The following is a 21,751-nucleotide window of genomic DNA, read 5'->3' on the forward strand; positions in this document are numbered from 1 at the left end:
CAGAGTGCAACCACATTTTATTTGAATATGAAATGTAACTCATGCAATGAAAGAAAAACGGAGGTTTTTTTGGGTTGCGTGTGCATCTGTGTGTGTGAGGAGTGACAGTGAGAGAGAAAGAGAGGTGGGGAGAGAGGAAAAGAAAGGAGTAACAGTGTTCAAATAGACACAGTATATCCTGATTCACTTTTTCCCCATTAGGAGGGTTGCTTGAGAGAATGTATTGGACTCTTCCCAGGTGGAGATTTCTCCTTAGAACTGTTAACAGGTGAACAAGCCTATACAGAGGTGTACATTGGATTCTCCCATCCCCTAGGGTCTCTCAGAGCTGCTAGCATGAGCCATGGGGTGTTAAGTGTCGTTTCCAGGCAGTAAACACCATAGAGCACAGTAGGACTTATTTTCAAGGAAACACGTGCTGTAAGTAAATTAATACCTTAGTGATCCATTCCAAGACATATGACATATCATGTCCTTTAAAGCTGTTTCCAAACAGTAACTTGTTTGGAGGTCGCAAGTTAATCTACCCTGAATTGGGGAATCGGGCCCTCTGTGAATGAACATTCCTGTTTGTTGCTTGAGGACTTGCATGAGTGAACGGGTTGTCACGGGTGAAACTTTCATTTTTGCCTCTCATCTTCTCGCCCACAATGCTTTTCAGTGGTCCATTCACAGAAACGCCTGTGAAGAAGAGCAATGGAACGATGCGCATGGGTGTGTGAACTAAGTCTGAACGAAGCAGTCATTGTTTAACCACAGGCTCTAGGGCCACACACACGACCATATTTACCCTTGTCGTTATGGGCCACTTCTCCAGTAAATACAAAGGGTTAGGGTTCATAACCTTTGCGGAAAAGTCATTCATTAAACTCACTTCCTCTTTCATTCTCCAATTTCTATAGTTTTGATGCCACTAGAGAATGTGATACAAGAGACGGTCGATTACACTCGCCAGCGTAAGGCATTCAACCAGCCAATACTTCATAACCAAACAGTGCACTTTCGTCTGGCAGAATTAGCGACGGAGGTGGAACTCCTTCGATCTTTACTCTATCGGGCTATTGGTAAGTGGATTGAAGTTTTGCTTCAGATATCTGCTTGACCGGGGGGCGGGGGGGGGGGAGAGAGATTCCCATCCTCAACTTTCCGGAGCAGATTTTGAGGGTCCTTGGGAGACTGCAGGCTGGAGGAGAAAGTGAAGTCCTGTTGTGCAAGCTGGAGTCTGGTACATTCGTGCACAGACAGTATTGGGGGGAAACCCCCATACTATTTTGTTAGGATTTATCTGCTTGTTGGATCAGATCAAAGGCCTAGCTCATGCAACAACATCCAGCCAGATGCCTCTGGGAAGCCCACAAGCAGGACATGAGCTCAGTACCACTCTCCCCACCTGTGAATCCCAGCAAGCGGTATTCAGACATACCACCTTTGACTCTGGAGGTAATGCATAGCCATTATGGCTAGCAGCCATTGATAGCCCTATCATCCATGGAGACACATTAAGCCACCATCTTGCTGAAGCTAAGGAGGTCTGGCTGTGGTCTCTGCTTGGATGGAACTGCAAGTATGCCGCCTTAGGTTCCATGATGGAAGAAAGACATATAAACTATAAAACCTAACAAACAAAATATCCATATAGGCATTCTTAAAATGTATTCTTTATGTCTTTTTTTATTATAGCTCTGTATATCTGTGGCAATGATGTGACCAAATTTGCATCCATGGCTAAATTAAAGGCAGGGCGTCTGGCTCGGGAGTTAACAGATAGTTGTCTCCAGTTCTGGGGAGGAATGGGGTTCACTAATGAGGTGCTTGTGAGCAGACTCTACAGGTGAGTGAATACTCTGTGATCAATATATAGATAGAAGAAATAACCTTTGATTTAAATGTTTTGTTTCTCAGAATGCAAGGTGTTGTATGCTTGGAGTTAATATAAATATGGGGAAGGTATCTTTATGTTATTACATCCATGCATCCAACATATTTCTTCACAACCCTACTTTAAGCAGTACATCACAATTTGGTATTTTAAGCTCAATTGATGGAATTCAGAAGTGTACACACACACACAGGAGACTCCTGCTAAATAGGCAAGCCACTGTTTAGTTCAAATGTTTATTATTACAGTCAATGGCCAGCATTTAGAAACCAGGGTAAGGAGTACATAGAACATATTATCCATATGTATACAATAAGGGGGGGAAATGAAATAAAACAAAGTAATAAAAGTAGCATAAAATGAATTAAAATGGTCATCAGCATTAAAAAAATTAACAACAGTTCCTGGCGCGTGTTGCTTTCTAGCAGATCTCCATAAACGGAGCAGTGTGGGAGGACATGGGTTGCAAACTCAACCTCTCCAGAAGCACATGGGCACTTGCAGTCTTGGTAGCTTGCCTCCAGCATTGCTGAGGGAATAGCCTTTAGGCATGCCAGAATGAAAGCTCCGCAATGCTTTTTGACCTAGAACAGGGGTCTGCAACCCGCGGCTCCGGTGCCACATGTGGCTGTTTTACACCTTTGCTGTGGCTCCGGGGTGGATACTAGCGAGGGGAGGAGGCGCATTGTGCGCCCCGACACTCCCCACTGTGGCGGGTGCTGTACTGGCTGTGATGTCGCATGGGGGCGGTGCGTGCGTTAGTCACGCACCATCCCGACGTCACCTTCCCGCCCGCTGTCAGATCGGAGGGCAGCGGCGCACATGCAATGGCTTTGTGGCTCCCAGTGTTTTTTTTCTTCGGAAACGGGTCCAAGTGGCTCTTTTTGTCTTAAAGGTTGCAGACCCCTGACCTAGAGTATAGAGATAGAGAGTTGGCTTATTGAGTGGCTGGAGTGCTCTGTCAGTCAGAGTGTGGTTGGAGGTTGAACCTAAACTGCGCTGCCATTCAACATCTTACAGTAGGCCGTTTGAGAGCCACTCCAGCCTTTTCATGTCCCAGAGGGATGAGGGAGCCCAGGGATAATCCATATAGCTGGCGTTTGTGGGTTGGCTTAACCCATACAGACTGAAAGCCATCCTGAAGGGTGAGTGGGGCTGAGCCAGTTGGATGGAAGGTGAGCTTCAGGCAAAGTTGAAAACGGCAAGCCAAGCCCCGGCTTTGGCCTTCTGAAGGCTGACCTTGACACAGGGCAGCATTGGGCATGCAATGCGGTATTTGAAGAATAGCCCTCAGAAATTTAGATTGAATTGCTCCCGGAAGTGTAAAACTAGAGCTGGGTTAGTGATTTGGCCTGGAACAACCTCATTACATAAATTATTAACTCCTCTGGTATGGTTTTTTTTAAAAAAATATGGCAGAAGTATTATTTTGGGCTGTCAGATCAGCGAATTCTGCTTGTGCCTTCCAGCTGCCATTGGCTTGAAAGACTTTCTAAAGGACTTTCTTTACCTGTTCTGTCTTATGTCCATTTATGAGCCAGATGCAAAGCATCGGTCTTTCAGCAAACATCATGCCCTTTGTTCGCGGTTTAGTTTAAAATGCAAATTGTACTTTTGGGAATTGAAACTCTTCAGCCAAATGCAATTTATAAAGTTCCAGTTGTGTGTGCAAGTATCCATCTTTGAATCCTGGCCAGGCTGAAGGGGCGGTAGCAGGAATGCTACAGACAGTCCCCCCCCTGCCTTTCTATTCTTCCTTTCTGCAAGAATATTTGGTAACTTCCTTAGAAAAACTGTTCTTTGCTTTCCCAAATGAAAGTCAGAGATTGACTTCATTCCTCATCCCTCTTGCCCACCCACCCTCACCAGATATACAGTATTACGTAGTCATAGAACGAACTACATTTTATTTTTCTGGGGACATGGAAAGCTTTTCGATAAATGCTGCTACTTTTGCTCAGACTTTATGACTGTTGTCAATGACGTTGTCACAGGAGGGAGGTTTGTCTCTCATAACTGAGCAGCATGCACCCTTAACCTCACTCCCTGGTGATGTTTCTGCTGCACAGCCTTTAGTAAGCGTCTGACGCATAGGTCAGTTTGCATTACTACAGCCATCATATCCCATAGCATCTGGCTGCTGCGTTTGGGCTGCAAGTTGCTCCATAGAGGAATACTTTAGTCAGGCACCATGCAAGTCCGTCAGCTGTCTTATTCTTGGATCAACCTTTCCAAAATTGCTCTTGGCTATGGAATCATTTCCCCCTCTAGTGCTGTGGAAGAATTAATTTACAAAAAGTCTGCTTACCTCAATTGCCACGCTCTGGGATTTCTATTTATCAACTTCCTTCTCTGTGTCACTCTTTTTACTTATACAAGAGTTTTCATGGAATACCTTGGCTATATGATTGTACAAATGGACACATTGTTTGTGGGTATGCGTCCCTTACCACAAATGCACATTTTTTAAAATATTGTGTTTATCATGCAAGTAGTTTAGAAATCCCACTTGCTTGGACAAATTAATTTGACCAGCTACTGTAGTTATTTCAACCCAGCAGTTCTTTCATATGGGAGGAGGCACACATATATTGCCCCATTGGGTGAATATATTGTTGGTAAGTTTCCCCATTCACTTCAAAGACTGGGCTGCCACCATGGGCACAGAGGGTGAAATATTCAGAGCTTTTCCCTGAGGAACATAGGAACCTGCCATATACCAAGTCAGACTATAGGTCCATCCTGTGGAATATTGTCTACACTGACGGGGCAGAGGCTCTCCAGGATTTCAGACAGGAAATTGCTAGCTCTACCTGGAGATACTCGGGGACCTTCTGCATGCAGAGCATACCACTGAGGCACAGTCCTTCCCCATGCTTGTAAGAAATTAAAGCAAGAGGAGGGATCTGCAAGAAAAAGTTGCGGAATGCTCTTGTCAAGCGTTCCAGCCAGCCATGCCCTTTCCCTAGAAAAATGAGGGCTGGCTGTGTGTAGTTGTTTTTTGACTACATGATACTGAGGCTCAGCTGAAGAGTTTCAATTTCCAAAGAGTCAATTTGCATTTTAAACTAAACAGTGACTTACTGGTTCATTCATTTAATTGGGCGGAGGGTAACTTCTTTCAGAACCTAACATTCTATGCAGTAATAAGAACACCTAACTGCAGTTGTGTTTAAAAGTTGCCAGATGGGACAATCTTCGTTTTGCCAATGTTATTTTTGCTTTGTTTTTCCTTCGCAGAGACTCTAGATTGCTCTCCATAGGAGCTGGTGCTGATGAGGTCATGCTTTCTATTATATGCAAGTATATGGACATCTTACCAAGGAAGTAACTCCCAGGACTCCTGCTGATCTCTGCTTACATTTCAGTAAGCTGAATTGGGAAGATTCTGTAAGTGAGGGAAAAATATCCAAAAGATCTATTCTAAGAGTTACTTACCTTGAATGTTCTTAACATTCATGTTGCTGGGGATTGTGCCTTATATGGTAATACCATACCTAATCATTGCCAGAAACACATGCAACCTTATTTTACCTCAAATATTATATGGCATGACCTATACTCACTCTCTGGTTGGGCAAAGATGGACTACTTCTCTGGCTATTCTTACAAAGCTAAAACATTTTAAATACGTCACAAAAACCAGAGCTTTGAGCAGTAGCTTCTGGTGAAAGATTGTTTTTTCTGGGCCTGCTTTTAATTGCTGTAGAAGTGCAATTGTTTATTTGCTTTTAAATTCCATATAATAGAAGACCCTCATCATGTGTCAAGAAGAACTTCAAATACCAATAAGAGTTTCTTAAATGCCTGTGTGAATCCTCTCTGCTCCAAGGGAGGCTTCCGGCAATTCCTCAATTGGAATAGCAAAGTATTGATTGCACACCTTTGTGTGCACAGCACATATCTAGGCTGCTCCAGAGTAATTGTTTAGGTTTATTGTTAGCGTAGCCGTTTTCAGAGAGGAGACAATTAAAATGGGTAATTCACAGAACATGTTTCAAAGCAAACCCCCTAAAATTCCATCTGGTTGGCTAAATTAGTGTAATTTGTTAACGCATCTGACAATCAAGAAGTGGTAATTGACTTTGCAATAAGTTGCAAACACTGGCTCTGTACTAAGCTGAATAAAAAATATTTTTAAATTTTGAAGAACTGGCTCGCACTATTTATTTTGTCTAAAGCAAAAACAAAGCCTTACCCATCTGAACAGTGCAAGAGTGAGGCATGCAGTTTACATTTATGACAGACGATTCAGATCCTGAAACAGTTCGCAAATGATGGGATTTCATAGTAATAACTTTCACCGCTCACAATACGCATTGCACATTGCTATCTTAAAGTTTATCTGCTTTAAAAGGACTTGTTTTGATCTCTTGCCCCTTTTGTGTCCACGTGACTGGCCTTCATCAGGCCACTGGCTAGACGGATGGGGGTAGTAGCCATAGTAGGAAATATCCCTTTGCCCCCCTCATTTTGCTATTTAGTCGCCCTGCTCTCAGCCCACTAAATCCTAAGTCTGGAGCTCCTGGGTAAAAGGGACTGAAGCAGCCACACACAGATACAGTGGAACCTCGGGTTAAGTACTTAATTCGTTCCGGAGGTCCGTACTTAACCTGAAACTGTTCTTAACCTGAAGCACCACTTTAGCTAATGGGGCCTCCTGCTGCTATGCCCCCGGAGCACGATTTCTGTTCTCATGCTGAGGTAAAGTTCTTAACCTGAAGCACTATTTCTGGGTTAGTGGAGTCTGTGAAGTGTATGTAACCCGAGGTACCACTGTAGTCTGTCTCACCTGCTTGGCTTGTCAGTCGGAAGGACTGGCTAGAGAAGAGAAAAAAAAGGGGCAAGAACTATAGCCACAATAGAACGAGTGCCCAGGTGCCCCAATACAGTGGTACCTCGGGTTACATACGCTTCAGGTTACAGACTCTGCTGCCCCAGAAATAGTACCTCGGGTTAAGAACTTTGCTTCAGGATGAGAACAGAAATCCTGCTCTGGAAGCAGCGGGAGGCCCCATTAGCTAAAGTGGTGCTTCAGGTTAAGAACAGTTTCAGGTTAAGAACGGATCCCCGAAATGAATTAAGTACGTAACTAGAGGTACCACTGTATTCTAATGATCAAACAAACACTCAGTAAAGAAGTGGGAGATCTCTGGAATTGTCTACCCCGCTCCAAGTCTTACCCTTGTAACAGCTCAATACCAAGAGTTTTAAATTTATGTTATTTTCTCTACCACAGAACTGTTTTTAAAAAAATATTTATTGAGTTTTATGATTGCAAAACAAGAACGATGCATCAATTCATTCATTCATTAAAAAAATTAGTGATGAAATAACAACGTTGGAAGAAAGAGTAAGATCAAATTTTCTGTTCTTCTTATAAACTGTAGGTGAGGCAGCAGTTCTAGGATTTTAAAAAATATTTAACAAACAGTTCAACATTAGTGTCAAATTCTAGTTTTATGTATGTTTTTTTTCTTCAGTAGGTGGCTTTCTCCAACCCCAACCCCGGCCACCCATTCACATTTTTTTTGAAGTTAGTATTAAGCCAGCATAGTTTAATATTGAGCACTTTGGTGATTTTTAAAATCTTCTAAGTGCCATACAGATATTAAAAAAATGAGACCTTCTCTGCCCACAGGCTCACAATGTAACAGAGGGATGCAGAAGAAATATAGATTGGTGAGGGGAAGAGGAAAAGAAGCATTGCAGCAGCTGCTGCTTCTTCGCCAGCTTCTGAATGGAATCTGAGTTGGTCTCCCTCTGACCATGATGATCTACCCAGAAAGCTGTAGGCACTGTTGCCCCAAAGGCCTTTGGGCTGGTAAACTGCGCTCTCCCTTTCTTCTAGCTGTCAAGTTGCCTGACTTAGATTGGGAAGCTTCAAATTCACCCAGACACAAAGCTCACTAGGTAAACTTGGGCCAGTCACTAACCTACTTCAGCAGAGACACTGTGGATATATGAATTTTGGATAGGATATCCCCCACCATTTCTAAGAATTACCACAATGGAAGTGCTATTTTCAGTAAATTGCAGCCATTTTTAAATTTTATAACAATAACTATAACTCATGACACATTTCATTTGAGTATTTTTTAAAAAATACAAATATTAAAAGTTATCTGCAGAAAGGAGTTCTAAAGCACATGAACGCATCAATATATCCTTGCTCCTGCCAATACGGTGCCTTGCAGTGCTCTTTTCCATAGTGCTCACCATGAAGTTGTTACAGTAAGTGCCGCATGTTTTAACAACAACAAAAAAGAGGTGCCAGTGCTGCGTACCCTTGACTACTCCCTGATAAAAAGCCCTGGTGCCATGTATTTATAGAGCTGGTGGAATGGGAAATCTTCATGACCTGAACCCTCTCCTCAGCCCTTGTTAATGGGATCATGTGACCGATCTTATCAATGATCAGATGCAGTACAACTGAGTTGGCCATCACAAGATCCCTCAGTGTATACACTCTACCATTTCTGCAATCTAGAGATTGATTTATTTTTTAAAAAATCATCATTCACCTCTAGCGAATACAATTCCACAATACATTGCTCCCGGTCATTTCATAAAGGCAGATTAGATTGGCTGAGGTTCTAGATAGATGGGTTAACATCTGATTGGCAAGCAGTAGTTGGGATAGCTTATTTAAAATATTTATAGGCTGCCTTTCTGGACAAAGCCCTCTCAAAGATAATTTCCAAGACTACATGTTCTTTTACCATTTCCTAAAATAGTGGAACTGTGTTAAGATGAGCCCCTCTTAACTTCTGCAGAAATGGCAGCCTGCCAAGGTGAAAGCCCCATATCTCATAAAGAGCTCCCACAAATCTGGCTACCGTGAGACCATGTAATCAGTCGGAAAACTACTTTACTGCCACAGCCTCACTCTTGTCCTGCAGCTGTCCCAGGAAACTGGCTGACGAAGTAGGGAATTTCCATATTCAGGAAGTATTTTGTACTGAATTAATCAATTTGGCATTACTTCTCAGAAAGAATGTCTGTAGCCATCACAGCAGCTCCAAATATTTTTGTGCTCTGTTCCCCCCTGAAGCTTACAAATATGCTTGTACAATATTTCAACAACCTGGCAAAGTCTTAACTTTTGATCAGAGCTTCCTAGTCTAGTATACTGCTCTTCATACTGGTGGGTTGGGCCTAATCCAAGGTGGATTGCAACAGCAGCCCTGGCACCATATAAATATACCTTAATAAGAAAATGGTTCTGAAGTGCATCAAGTTAAAGGTGGGGCCCAGGTCTGAAAAGGCTGAAGACTACAGCGCTAGAAAATAGTTTAATCTTCCTGAAAAAAGCAAATGACATTGTCTATACCACAGCTAGCAATTTATAATGCAATCCTATGCATATCTACTCAGAAGTAAATCCAAATAAGTTCAATGAGACCGACACCAAGGAAAGTGTAAGAAGCTTTTGCTGTTATATTAACCAGTAAGTCTATGTAATAAGCTATCAAGGTTTAACTAATGAAAACAAAAATAATGTAGCATTATTTTGATTTGCAACCATTTTGCCTAACCCAGAGAGGGACACAGAACTATAAGCCTACTGGAACCAACTGCAGGAACTGCTACCCTAGACCCGAGTCTCACCAATAAGGAAGAACTGGTTGAGGAGATGGAAGCAGTGGGAGCTTGGGAGAAGAGGCAATGCTATGTTGAGATTCATGACAAGGGTGAAAGAGAAAGCGGAATTAGCCAGATGTGCACTCTGGACTGGTTTCAACACGTTAAAAGAAATAAACATGAGTTGGCAGTGTGAGGCAATTAAAAAGGCAACTGTTATTCCAGGTTGTCTTGAAGGATTGTATCCAGATTGCAAGAAGTAATGATACTACTTTGCTTTGGTCAGGCCTTATCTAGAGTACTGGGTCCAGTTCTGGGCACTGCCATTCTCAAAGGATCCTGATGAACCAGAATGCGTTCCAAGGAAGGCAATGAAGGGGTGTGTGTGTGAGGGACTAGGAGCCCAGGTGCTAGGTGGAAAGTTAGGTTGAAGCTTACCCTGGAGAAGAGACAAGCAAGATAGCTATTTTCAAATATCTGAAGAGTTGTCACAAAGATTATGGAGCAAATCTAGTCTCTGTTGGTCCAGAATTAAAACTAGTGGATTAGAACAACCCCTCCCCCCCAAAAAAAGGATTTAGACTAAGCAGGAAGAACTTCCTGGCGATACAAGCTGATTGACAATGGGAGAGGCTACCTCAGAAGGTGGTAGCTTTTCCTTCATTGAAGGCTTTTAAGTAGGAGCAGGGTGCCAACCTATGAGGGATGCTGTAGAAGAGGATTACATTGGAAGGACCTCTCAGCTCCATGATTCTATGAACGGGACACAAGAACCATAGAGATCCAGACACAGAAGCCCACTTTCACGCTCACTCTTTGTGGGTTGGACCACTTGCCGATTTTGTTGAAACCCTAACACCACAAAAAAGCAGTCACAAGGCAACTTAAGATACTGAGAAAATTAGCCGCTCCACACATCAGCCATTCTTTTTAACAGTTCTGGTTAATATAAATTCTAACTGCAGGAATGAACAAACTGCCATGGACATAATCCAGCCAAAGTTAAGCACATGCTGACCTTTCCCATTGAAACAACGAGGCTTAACAGTACTTTGCTTTGCCACGATCATGTACTTCATTAAAAAACAACAACTGAATATAACTTTACAGCATCATCAAATGCAATTCGTTCATTTTATTGTTAGTGGTATTTGGAAAGTGGAACTGGTGCTTTTAGACATTTTTTAAAAAATCCTTTGCATGTCATTCTTAATATATACACTTCACTCCACAATGTAACTTCTCTTTTTTTTGGGGGGGGGGCGCTCTACAGAGTGCTCAGCCTTGAGCAGAATTCAATTTAAGAACCCTACAAAATAAGGGTTTTAAAAATAGAAGTAGTTCTGGCCTGATAATCATTGAGAAACCACACGCATTAATACTTAATGCAGTTTACAAAAAATAGTTGATCATTTTTCGCAGATACCTTCCTAGGATCTTGACGTGGCGCAAATCATCTCGCATTGGAGAATATGCATCACCTCAATTTAATAATCCAGTAAATTACAAAAAAAACGAACAGGGAGAACAGCATCATGTAGCATAAGAGTTTTGTTTGGCTTCCTCTGGAGAGTGTTTTCAGTCTACCCATCGTGGCACCAAGAAATCCACTTGTTGTATCAAATTCATTGTCCTGTAGTAACAAAGTAGGAAATTAGTCTAATTTTAATTTGCAACACTAAACTAGCAAAGAATGGCTCCTCAGAGTTGCTGTGGGAATTTGGGGGTGGGGCAGAAAGACAACCATGCTAACCGTCTTGAGCTCCTTAGAGGAAAGGTGGAATATAAATGTGATAAATAAACAGCTTTGCCATGATCCAAAGCAGCATGTGTGCCAAGGGACTTTTAGAGACTCTGCTTGCAAAGCCACTTAAACTCCTTGCAATCATCTGTTTAAGGGGGAAAGGGAGTCTGACTCTAGCTCTTCCTCCCAAACAGATGAGCAGTGAATTTTTTACCTTTTTAGAAAGGGTTCCCCAAGCTCAGCTTCACCTATGAAATTGGAAATGGAAGGGCACCAATTGACAACATGGTTCACCATCCAGGTGGGGAAAGCCAGATTCTGCATGTGTCGTTCTGACCAGAAAAGAGCGCTTTTTCTTTTTTAATTAAGAAAACTGTGGCCAGGCACACCACAAAATTTATAGGCATATTTTGACGTTGATGCAAATTCTAGAGAGAAATCTCAAAATAATTTAAGTAAACATATGAAAATGTTTGAAAAATTGATACCTAGAATTTTTTTCTGGAAATAAAAGCACATCTACTATTAGAATTCAAAATTACAGGTTTATAAAAAAAATTAAAACCCAACAAATTATATACTGACACATTTCAGAAAAGAATGTGCAACTAAATTTATCAGTCAGAGAGTTAAACAAATTCTAAATTCATCTAAAGGAACTGAATACTTTAATCATATACATACCATTTCAGCTAGCATTTTATTTTGCTGTTTGACTTCTGATCCAATTTCAATGGAAAGCTATGAGGAAAAAGAAGATTGTGATCCCATACTGCTAACTGGATTACATCATGCAAAACTAAGTTTCTTTGGGAAACATCAAATGTAGCTAATATGCTTTCTGGAATCATCTTAAAGATCCAAGATACAGGCAACTCTGAAAATATTCTAAAAGATAATAGTAAATTCTAGTCTATAATAGTAAATTCTAGTCTACGGCTTTCAGATACTGTATAAAACTTGTCTCAAACTAACAGCAACTCAAGCCAAGTATTGATATTTTGTAGTGTCATGTTACAAATCTTTTGTTCAAATTTCTTTATTTCTTGATATGAGATGCTTCAAGTTATTTAACATACCCCAGTTTTTGTTTTCATTCTACTTGAGTATTTTAAACCACCTCCATATTTATGCTGTAAGAGATGTGCTATAGTGCAGCCTTCTACAGCCTGGTTCCCTGATGGGTGTGGTAGTCCAACAACATATGGAGGGCACCAGGTTGGGGAAGCCTGCAGTAGAGAACAGTTATCTTCCTTATAGTGTACAATGCCCAATCAAATTAGATTTACTGTACTTTATCTGCAGCACCCTTGCTCTCACATGACACACTGTGGTTCAAATAACATAGGCTGATGGGGGTGAGAATTGTCTTGCTTTGACACAACCCATTTAGCTATATTTATTCCATTGGAATAGGAATAATTTAGCCTGATGGTTTACTGGTAGGTCGGTTAACTGACCTTGCTGACTTATAAGTCCTTTGGGAATGCAACCCTTAGTCACGGTGTGCCAAATAAGCAGAGCTTCTGCTTTCCCAACCTGTAACTAATATCTTGATTAGCCAGAAAGGTCAGCAGGAGCTCAAATCCAATTAGACAGAAAATTTGTTCCACGAATGAGTCCACTAGGCCTTCTGATGGGCAATATTTTGCCCAAATTCAATTAAGCTGTCTCAGTTTTTGCGACTATATTGCTATTACCCTGATTGAGCAAGCATTATGTACTGCCATCAATTTTAATGCTTCTATAATAATATACTTACTGATTTTATGGTAGTGACTTTTGAACGCAAACTTTCTGTTAACTTCTCATTTTCTTCCTCAAATACACTGTACCCACTGTTGCTGTAGCCATAATTGCCGCCAGCAGCTCCTTCACCTAAGAAGAACATCAGTTTAGACCCCATAAATAGAGCAAAAAACAAAACAAACAGGATTTCTAGAGGGGGAAGAGCAATTTCCTTTTATTACACCTGTCTAAAGAGATTGAGGCAGGCACTGGTATTACACAAGATGAAGACCCAAAGTATATGAAGAAAGGAGATGAAGGGAACACAAACAAATGTACCTACTCCACCAAATGCCTCCCCACAAAACTTTTTCACATACAATTCCAAACCAAAGGGAACCTTTGGATCCAGAAGTGTATATCATTCAAAAATGATTGAACAGTCCAGAATCACTCCCATTCCCACAACTTCCATCCTGACAAACATGCAGGTCCATCACTGTTCTTTCTTTCACCTTCCAAAATGCTAATGCCTTGCTGAATCATCTCCTGTTGCACCATCTTGATTATACTTGAACAGAGACGCATATCTGAATGAATTCCTCATGTACATTCAAATGCTACCAGATGGCTCAAAAGATAATTTACTACACTACAACAATTAGTGGACAGCCATGGATACAGCCAGAGCTACATGCAACAATATCCATTTTTACAGCATAGATTTTAAGTGTTAAAAGAAACCCCAAATCCATGCTGTAAATATTTCATACATGCGCACACACACACACACACACAGCGCAGCTGCTTCATGCTGTGTCACACAAATGCAAAAACAAGCCATTAATGGCATTTCTTGCTGGACTGCAACTCCCATCATTCTTGACCACTGGCCATGCTGGCTGGGTGCTTGGAACTTTAGTCCACCACTGTGTTGGCCCCAGGTTCCTCACCCCAGCCTTTAAGGAAGTACTGTTTGTAACTCACTCTTCAGTGCCTGCAATATGGCATGGCAGAGCTACTTAGAAACAACATTGGAAGCTCTGCTGCATACATTCAGGTCTCCGGACATGCAAGTCATCGGAGTCACCAGACTAGAATTAGCAAGGAACTCCTTTTCAACACTATGAAAGTACAAGCTGCCCTAGTCAACACACAAGCTGTTATGTGCACATCTGAAAGAAAATCCATGGTGTAGCCAAATAATCTGAAAATACAACATGTACTGTTTAGAATAATTATTGGCAATTTTAACTGGCCTTAATTTATTTCCAATTTTAATCAGTGCTTCAGTCTGTAGCCCACCACTTTAAGGAGACTTTTGGAAGCGGACATTACCACAACTTTCAACAGGCTGGTTATTGAGAGTCTGTCTTTTCCGAAAACAGAGACACCACAAAAAGACAAAACTGTCAGGCAAAAAGATAGCAAGTACTTTTGACTTTTTTCCTGCATTAAAGAGCAATGACTGTGCAACAAAGACCACAAGTGATGTAACTGCAAGTGTTATATCAGTCCACCTAATGTAAACATTGCAGAAGACTGCATTTTGTCGCCAACATGATCCTTAGCTCAAACGTTCCTTTTGGTTGATCTGCATTATTCTTCCCACATAAAAACAAACAAACAAATCAGTCAGAACAATAAATAAATACAAAATCCAATGTTTATAATTGTAAAGTTTATAATTGCATAGTTTATAAGCCTGTAAGCCTATCCCACTCCAAGTGGGAGTGCCAAAATTAATTACAGATGCTTTACACTCTGCCAGTTTACTGAAAACTTTATGGCCTGGAAGACTATTTGACCCCCAATAACAAAAGTGAAATAATGAGTTTTGTTTTATTTGTGTGTGTGTGTGTGTATTAATTTTCCTGTGAGATTTCCATGCACAGAGTTTAGCTGGAACAATATTTACAAATGGCTAGAACGAAAGATATCAGAAATACTCATTATGTAACTTGTAGACCAGCTCACTGACTTTTCTTAGGAAGCTGTGTATCAAATAATTACTCTACTCAGTCAAAGTTCAGTTACGTATCACACCCTAGGGATGTCTTAACCCAGATGTTTTCTGTTTTATGACTGACGCAACATACAAACCACAGATTCTTCTAGAATCTCAGCTGTCACTTTCAGACAATGACTCAAAACTGCATCTCTCCCACAAGAATGTTTCTTGAATCCACCGATGACACTTCGATTACACACTTAGCAATTTCACAACTGCAATATTCAAACGTCCACACACCTGATCACCAGAAGCAAGTGTCCCTGCCCCACACTCTTACCACAAAGATCCCAAGAGAAAACAACATGAAAGCAAAGAAAATATCCTCACGCATGACTTCTGTGTGATTAAAAAAGCAGCAATATCAGTGAGGTGCTACTAATGCCTCATAAGACAGTCCAGCAAAGAGGAGAGAAACCACCCCCTCCTTTGTTCCATGAAGAACTCAATGAGATTTGGAATGAGGTCATCAGTACACTGATGAAACTCAGCTCTACTTATCTTTCTCATCAGTCAGGTGAGGCAGTGGAAGTGCTGAATCAGGGCTTGGAAGCTGTAATGGACTGGATGAGGGCTAATAAACAGGTAAGATTCCTCAGTTTTCATCCATGGGTGGATCATTTGAGAATGGAGGTGAGATTGAACCTGCTCTTGATGAGGCTGCACTCTTCATATGGAGCAAGTTTGTAGCCTGGTGGTCCTGATAGACCCTGGACAGTCAGTGGAAGCTGGACCCTGGACAGACAGCCTGGCCACAGTTATCCATGTCCTGATAACATGTTTATTAGACTACTGCAATATGCTGTATGGGGAGCTGCCTTTGAAGACTTGCCAGAAACTTCAATGGGTTACGCTGCTGGTAGTCGGAGACAGCCCAGAGGGATCATATTTTGCCAGGTCTGCACAGACTGCCAGTCCATCTCTGGGCATACTTCAAAGTGCTGGTGATCACATCTGAAACAGATTGGGACCTGCGTAGCTTCAGGACCATCTTCTCCCATATGACTATTATGGGAGCAGAAACCCTTAGAGTTCTTCTACCTTCCTCTACCTAAATACAAGGGGTCTGGCTCAGTTGGGGGTCTACGCAGCTGTGATGCATGTGGAATGTTCTCTCAGAATCCCTAGCTTCGCATTACACTCAAACAAGGAACCATGCTGGTAAGCCAAGAAGACAGCTGTTTAACTTTGTGACGCCCAGATGTGGGAATGTTAGACTAGGACCAGAGAGCCCAGGGTTCAAATCCGCACTCAGTCATGAAGCTCACTCTGTGACCATGGGCCAGTCTTTGTCTCTTGAGCTCCTTAGAGGCAAGGTGGAATATAAATGTAATAATAAGAACTTTTTTTATGTATGCAACAACAGCAGCAAGAATACTTATTGCGAAGTACTGGAAGACACAAGATTTACCCACCCGGGAAGAATGGCAGATGAAGTTGATGGACTATATGGAACTGGCGGAAATGACTGGCAGAATCCGAGACCAGGGAGAAGAGTCGGTGGAAGAAGATTGGAAAAAGTTTAAAGACTATTTACAGAAATACTGTAAAATTAATGAATGTTAGAAAAATGTTGGAATGAAGTTATATGGCTTTAGTAGAAATGTTATAAGGAACTAAGTATAAATAGATGAATAGAGTATTAAAGGGAAAAATAAGGTTAGAATGTGTCAAGATAATTATAGGATAGAAAACAGAGGAAGATGGAAAGGAATTGCTGAAAAAATTAACAGAAGTGGAATACAAAAAGGGAGGTGTGAGGAGGTCGTTGAAATAAGTGAATGAAAGATAAGATATTGAATTTGTTTGATGTGTTTTAAACGGTTTTTGTTTTGTTTTGTTAGTTTAATGTGTTAGTGTTATGTAGTGTCTTTGTATTGTACTGTATTGTCTTTTGTTGTTGTTGTTGTGTTTAAATTGTTGGAAAAGTAATAAATATTATATATATATATATATATATATATATATATATATATATATATATATGTGTGTGTGTGTGTGTGTGTGTGTGTGTAATAATAAATAAATAAGGGATGGGGAACCATTTTCATTGGCCTAAGGGCTGCACTCTCTTCTGGACAACCTTCTTACATCACACATCAGTGGTAGGCAGGATCAGAGGCAAAGGTGAGTGGAACAACTAAGGTAAATTTTACCTTTGTACAGTAGACTGGTTTCCAACACACCACTATCTCTCCTCCCTTCCAGGCAAGCAAGAGGCATTATCAAAGTTCAAAGATACATTCCAACCAAGTCAAAACACTTAATGAAGGTGCAAAGTAGGGATGGTGAGGGATGTGGTTAACAAGAGGTGTAACCTGGAGAGATAGGCCTAGAGAGCTGCAACTGGGCCCTGAGCCACAGGTTCCCCACACCTGAAACAAATTGTTTCTGCACTGCAAAGAGAGAGAAAATTTTCACAAATCAATCCAAATATGGAAGAAAGATGTAAAGAGGAGACAAGAGAGCGAAGAAAACACCTCATTGTGCAGAATTTGTTATAACCAAATTACTGTGCAGGCAACTCTGCAAGTCCCTAATTACCGGTATTCCACAGGGACTAAGAGTTTGCCGAATACCCTAGCTATCCATTAGTTTGCTGTTCAAATTAGGCGGGTTCATTGCCCATTACGTGACATTACCATTGTAACAGTAAATGGTATTTTCTGTCTTATCCATGAAAATTAGCATTCACCCACCAAAGAGCTGCTGATAAACGGAAAATATCACAAAGGTTCGCAGGTCAAAGAGTGGGAGTTTTCTTTTACAGAACTCACTGCTAGGGAGAAAATTTCACAATACTCAGCGGGACATGAGGAGACAAGAGAGGGAAGAAAACACCTCATTGTGCAGAATGCGTTATAACCAAATTACTGTGTGGGCAACTTTGTGTAAGTCCCTAATTATTCCACAGGGACTAAGAGTTTGACGAATACCCTAGCTATCCATTAGTTTGCTGTTCAAATTAGGTGGGTTCACTGCCCATTACGTGGCATTACCATTGTAACAGTAAATGGTATTTTCCATCTTATCCATGAAAATTAGCATTCACCCACCAAAGAGCTGCTGATAAACGGGAAAATATCACAAAGGGTCGCAGGTCAAAGAGTGGGAGTTTGTTTCACAGAACTCACAGCTAGGGAGAAAATTTCACAACACTCAGTGGGACATGATTAACCTGATGAAGACCAGGCTGCATGTGGAGCATCCATATGGGAAATGCTGCTGTTTTCATAGTACTGCTACTAGACCTGGAAACAATGAAAGGGGTCTTATCCAGAGTCAGTCCCTTGGTACTTTTAGTTCAGTAAATTACAGTACAGTGATTGGCCGTGGCCTTCCAGGGTTTCAGACAGAGGTCTTTTCCAGTTCTACCTGGAGAAGCCAGGGACTGAATCTGGGATTTTGTGTGCTCTGCCACTAAGTTATGACACATATAGTGAGCACCTCTCAAAAAACTTTATCATTTCCTCATTGGAACTACTAGTTGAAAGGATTTCTGGGACAAAGATTTGGATACTGCCAGTTCATATTGAAACCAGCGCCCAATGTAAGAGAGAAAAGGAAGAGGAATGGCCAAGACAGACATTATTAAGTCTGTGTCAAAAGAAGTGGGATGGCATCTCACCCCACTAGCTAGAAAGAGAACAGTTGTATTGTTGGAAACAATCGCACCAAAAAGTTTTGGGGAAAATAGCATGGAAGATCAGTACAAAATATGGATTCACCCACCCAAAGAAGTTGAATAAAACTCCTTGTTCAAAGGCATCCTTCTCCATACTTCCTTACTGATTACAAAGGAAAACTTCTGCTGTGGTCTATGTACTAATGCAATAAATGCTATTCTGTTCTACACTGGCAAAAGCCTGTCTAATTCGGTATCCTGTTTCTCCTGGGAACCAGTGTGTAATGATTAGAGTGTCAAACTAGGACACTCAAATTGCCAGTCAGCTGTGAAGCTCACTGGATGACCCTGGACCAGTCATGGACTCTCAGTCTAACCTACTTCACAAGGTTGTTTTGAGGATAAAATGGAGGGTGGGGAGAACCATGTGCTCCTTGAAGTAAAGGTAGAATATATGTGTTATTACTCATATTACTATTAGCAACTAACCAGATGCTCATGGGAAGTCCAGCAAATGGTATTCAGAGGCATGAAGCTTCTGATCCTGGGGTGGGGGAATATTTTTATTTAAATTTCACTAAGTAGGGACAGTTACTACCCAATCACAGAACGTGAGATTACTTATCACTACCAGTGAACTCTAATCTCAGTTCAAAAAGTGAAACTGAAGTACAAATTCTCCCCTCACAGCTGTAATTCAATGAAAGCTCAACATGAATCACAGGAAACAGGTGGCATCGTAGAGATCCACCACTCAAGTTTACAAGGCTCAGGTGCCTAAGCAAAAACATGCAGCGGGTTCTGGTAACAACTGCAGAGATGCTGAGCTTCCAGGCCCAACCCCCGACGGCAGCAGACAACACCAAGGAGTAAGGAAGGAGTAAGTTACAACACGTCTCCTCTCGTCCGGGCTGCCCATCTCATGCACACACACTTACTCGGGAGTAAGCCCTGCAGGGCTCAGTAGCTCCGTGCAAAGAGCAGGGGACGCTTTCCAGGGACAGGTAACCTGTCCCCCCCCGCCAGGTGTTGATGGGACCCCCAACTCCCCCCTGCACCCCAAGCTCTTCCCCCGAGAGGAAAACACTGCCTTCGCAGCAAAAGGAAGAGTTAGCCTGAAGACCCAGCCGGGGTTGCTAGGCAACAGGCCTCTCTCCCCCAGAGGCCGCCTAGGCCCCGCTCCCCAACTGCGCCCCACTTACCCAGCCCGGCCCTCCTCATCCTCGCTCTGCGTGGGGCGGGGGAGGAGACGCGGTGAAGCCTCGCTCCTGCGACCCGCGGGCCCCTCTCGAAGCCGGCCTGCTTCCGACACTCAGCCGGGCAAAAGTGGGGGAGCTTTACGAAACTCTTTCGCCAGACTCTGATCACCCCACAAACGCCACGACAGCGCTTAAGTCCCGCAAAGCGTTCCGGGTAATGTAGTTCTGGTTGGGTTTTTTTTCCCCGCAAGGTTCTCTGGGTAACGAGGTCCCCGTGAGCGAATGGGAAGAGGCAAAGAGGAAAGTCGGCAGGGCCTGGAGGTTTCTGGGTAATGTAGTTCCAGGAGACCCAATGCCTCCGCTGGGAAATTTAAGTTCCACGGGCGAGTAATAAGCGTGGATGGTGAGGTATGCGGCGGAGGGCTCTCGCCTATTCCTAAATAATCAAAAATGAAAAAAAGCAAAGTAAAAAGAACAAAAGCACGCCGTCGAGGAAAAGGAAAGGAAGTGAAAGTGGTTCATATTTACCTGCTCATCGTTCCAACTTTCTCACCCTCTCGCTTAATGGGCACCTACGGCTGTAATCCATTTATCCCAGGGGAGGAAATCTGTTGAACTTGATGGGACTTACAGAACACGCCTAACCATGCCTGCTCAGAAGTAATTCAAGGGGTCTTACTCCCCGGTAAGGGGTTAGGATTGTTGCACTCTTACTTCTAAATAGGCACGTACAGGATCGCACTTAACTTAATGAATTGCAGTCTGAGGCTGCTCGTTAGTTTTTGGTTGTTTATTAGGATTAGAAAACGTGGGGCTGTGGGTTGATTTGTAGAACACAGCCTATGATGCACCCCGGCCTCAGTTTAATATATTTCTTCTCAGAATACTCCCTTATATCTTGAGTGTGTGTGTGCTCCTCGCCTTTATGACAGTTTTTGCCTATGGGGGGGGGGGTATTTGTTTATTTATATCATATTAGATTTATTAGTCGCTTTTACCCCAAAGGTGAATTTAAAGTGACTTACAGAAAGAAGCTTTTAAAACAGGTATGAAAGCAAGAGTAAAAACAACCAATAGTGTGTATAGAAGAGCAGGGCCAACTCATAGAATCATAGAATTGTAGAGTTGGAAAGGACACTGACGGCTATCCATTCCAACCCCCTGCAGTGCAGAAATATTAATTAGATTGTACATGACAGATGATCATTCAACCTCTGCTTAAAAACCTCCACAGAAGGCGAGTCCACCACCTCTTGTGGCAGCCTGTTCCAGTGTTGAGCAGCTCTTGCTGACCAAAAAGTAATGAGCAGAAAAGTAGCGTCCCAAAGCCTGGGTGAATAAAACTGTTTTTGCTTGCCCCCTATAAACAGATATTGAGAATTCTGGGGAGAGCATTCTGAGAAGGCTTGTTCTCACATCGCCACATTTCGCATCTCCCTCAGAAAGGGCACAGAAGGGACTCCGGTGATGATCATGAGGTCCCGGTTGGTTCATGTGCAGAGAGGCAGTCCTTGAGATATGGGGTCATGAGTCACCTAAAGCTCCCCTTTGAGTTAGCACATGCGATTACGCTGTAAAGCACCATATAAATGCCAAGTACAGTACTTACATGTTTAAAATAAATACCATAGTCAATATTACTGAATCCTCAGCAGAATATATCAAAGGTGGCACTACTGCAGCATCTAGTGTAATGCTTCAGATTTCTCTCTGTACTTCTGAGCTCAGAAATGCCCTAGAATTAATTTGCAAAGCTAATTTGTCTTCTCCTACAACTTGCCTCCATTCAAAATGTTTCATGAGAATTCAGCATTATCTTCCTATATTATGGATGTGACTCATGCCATACATTTCAGGATTATAGATTTATTTCCCAGGATGATAACCTTCACGGGGGGGGGGGGGGATGCGGCATTTGGAAGCAGTGAATCACTCGAGTACAACTTCCTTTCTTATTTTCCCTTGCCTAAAGCTGTTACAA

At 42.1% G+C, this 21,751-nt stretch overlaps 2 protein-coding genes and 1 long non-coding RNA gene across 7 annotated transcripts in view; 2 read left to right on the forward strand and 1 right to left on the reverse strand.

The window, feature by feature from the left end:
- The window catches only part of LOC310689746 (putative acyl-CoA dehydrogenase 6), a 47,206-nt gene extending 41,175 nt beyond the window's left edge, over positions 1–6,031 (forward strand). Inside the window, exons 7-9 of the mRNA XM_083467696.1 lie at positions 903–1,064; positions 1,681–1,831; positions 5,120–6,031. Coding sequence (XP_083323822.1) covers positions 903–1,064; positions 1,681–1,831; positions 5,120–5,210 — 404 coding nt within the window. The 3' untranslated portion in view covers positions 5,211–6,031. The remainder of the gene's footprint in view (positions 1–902; positions 1,065–1,680; positions 1,832–5,119) is intronic.
- BET1 (Bet1 golgi vesicular membrane trafficking protein) lies at positions 1–19,995 on the reverse strand. 4 transcript variants are annotated; one of them, XR_014517635.1, is made up of 5 exons: positions 19,774–19,977; positions 12,970–13,085; positions 11,892–11,948; positions 10,890–11,096; positions 1–681 (listed from the first exon to the last, which is right to left on the reverse strand). XR_014517635.1 is itself a non-coding variant. In XM_083467724.1 (4 exons), the coding sequence occupies exons 1-4, from the start codon at positions 19,790–19,792 to the stop codon at positions 10,941–10,943; spliced, it is 348 nt and encodes a 115-aa protein (XP_083323850.1). In that variant the 5' UTR covers positions 19,793–19,995; the 3' UTR covers positions 7,122–10,940. The 4 variants fall into 4 exon arrangements, 1 of the variants encoding a protein (XP_083323850.1); XR_014517636.1 differs by lacking the exon at positions 1–681 and adding an exon at positions 2,102–2,463; XR_014517637.1 differs by lacking the exon at positions 1–681 and adding an exon at positions 7,122–7,283.
- The window catches only part of LOC310689759, an 11,700-nt gene continuing 6,912 nt past the window's right edge, over positions 16,964–21,751 (forward strand). Inside the window, exon 1 of one of the 2 annotated variants that reach the window (XR_014517639.1) lies at positions 16,964–19,451. This is a non-coding gene — a long non-coding RNA (uncharacterized lncRNA). The remainder of the gene's footprint in view (positions 19,452–21,751) is intronic. The other variant, XR_014517640.1, reaches the window with a different exon arrangement.

The sequence above is a fragment of the Podarcis liolepis genome (assembly GCF_965112155.1).
Source record: "Podarcis liolepis genome assembly, chromosome: 12".
In the NCBI taxonomy this organism is placed as follows: domain Eukaryota; kingdom Metazoa; phylum Chordata; class Lepidosauria; order Squamata; family Lacertidae; genus Podarcis; species Podarcis liolepis.

Excerpts from the sequence above, each read along its gene's own strand:
- BET1 (XM_083467724.1), bottom strand. Across the intron at positions 11,949-12,969 it reads AAGTCACTACCATAAAATCA|CTTTCCATTGAAATTGGATC; the intron begins GTAAGTATATTA and ends TTTTCCTCATAG. Across the intron at positions 11,097-11,891 it reads ATAAAATGCTAGCTGAAATG|GACAATGAATTTGATACAAC; the intron begins GTATGTATATGA and ends TTGTTACTACAG.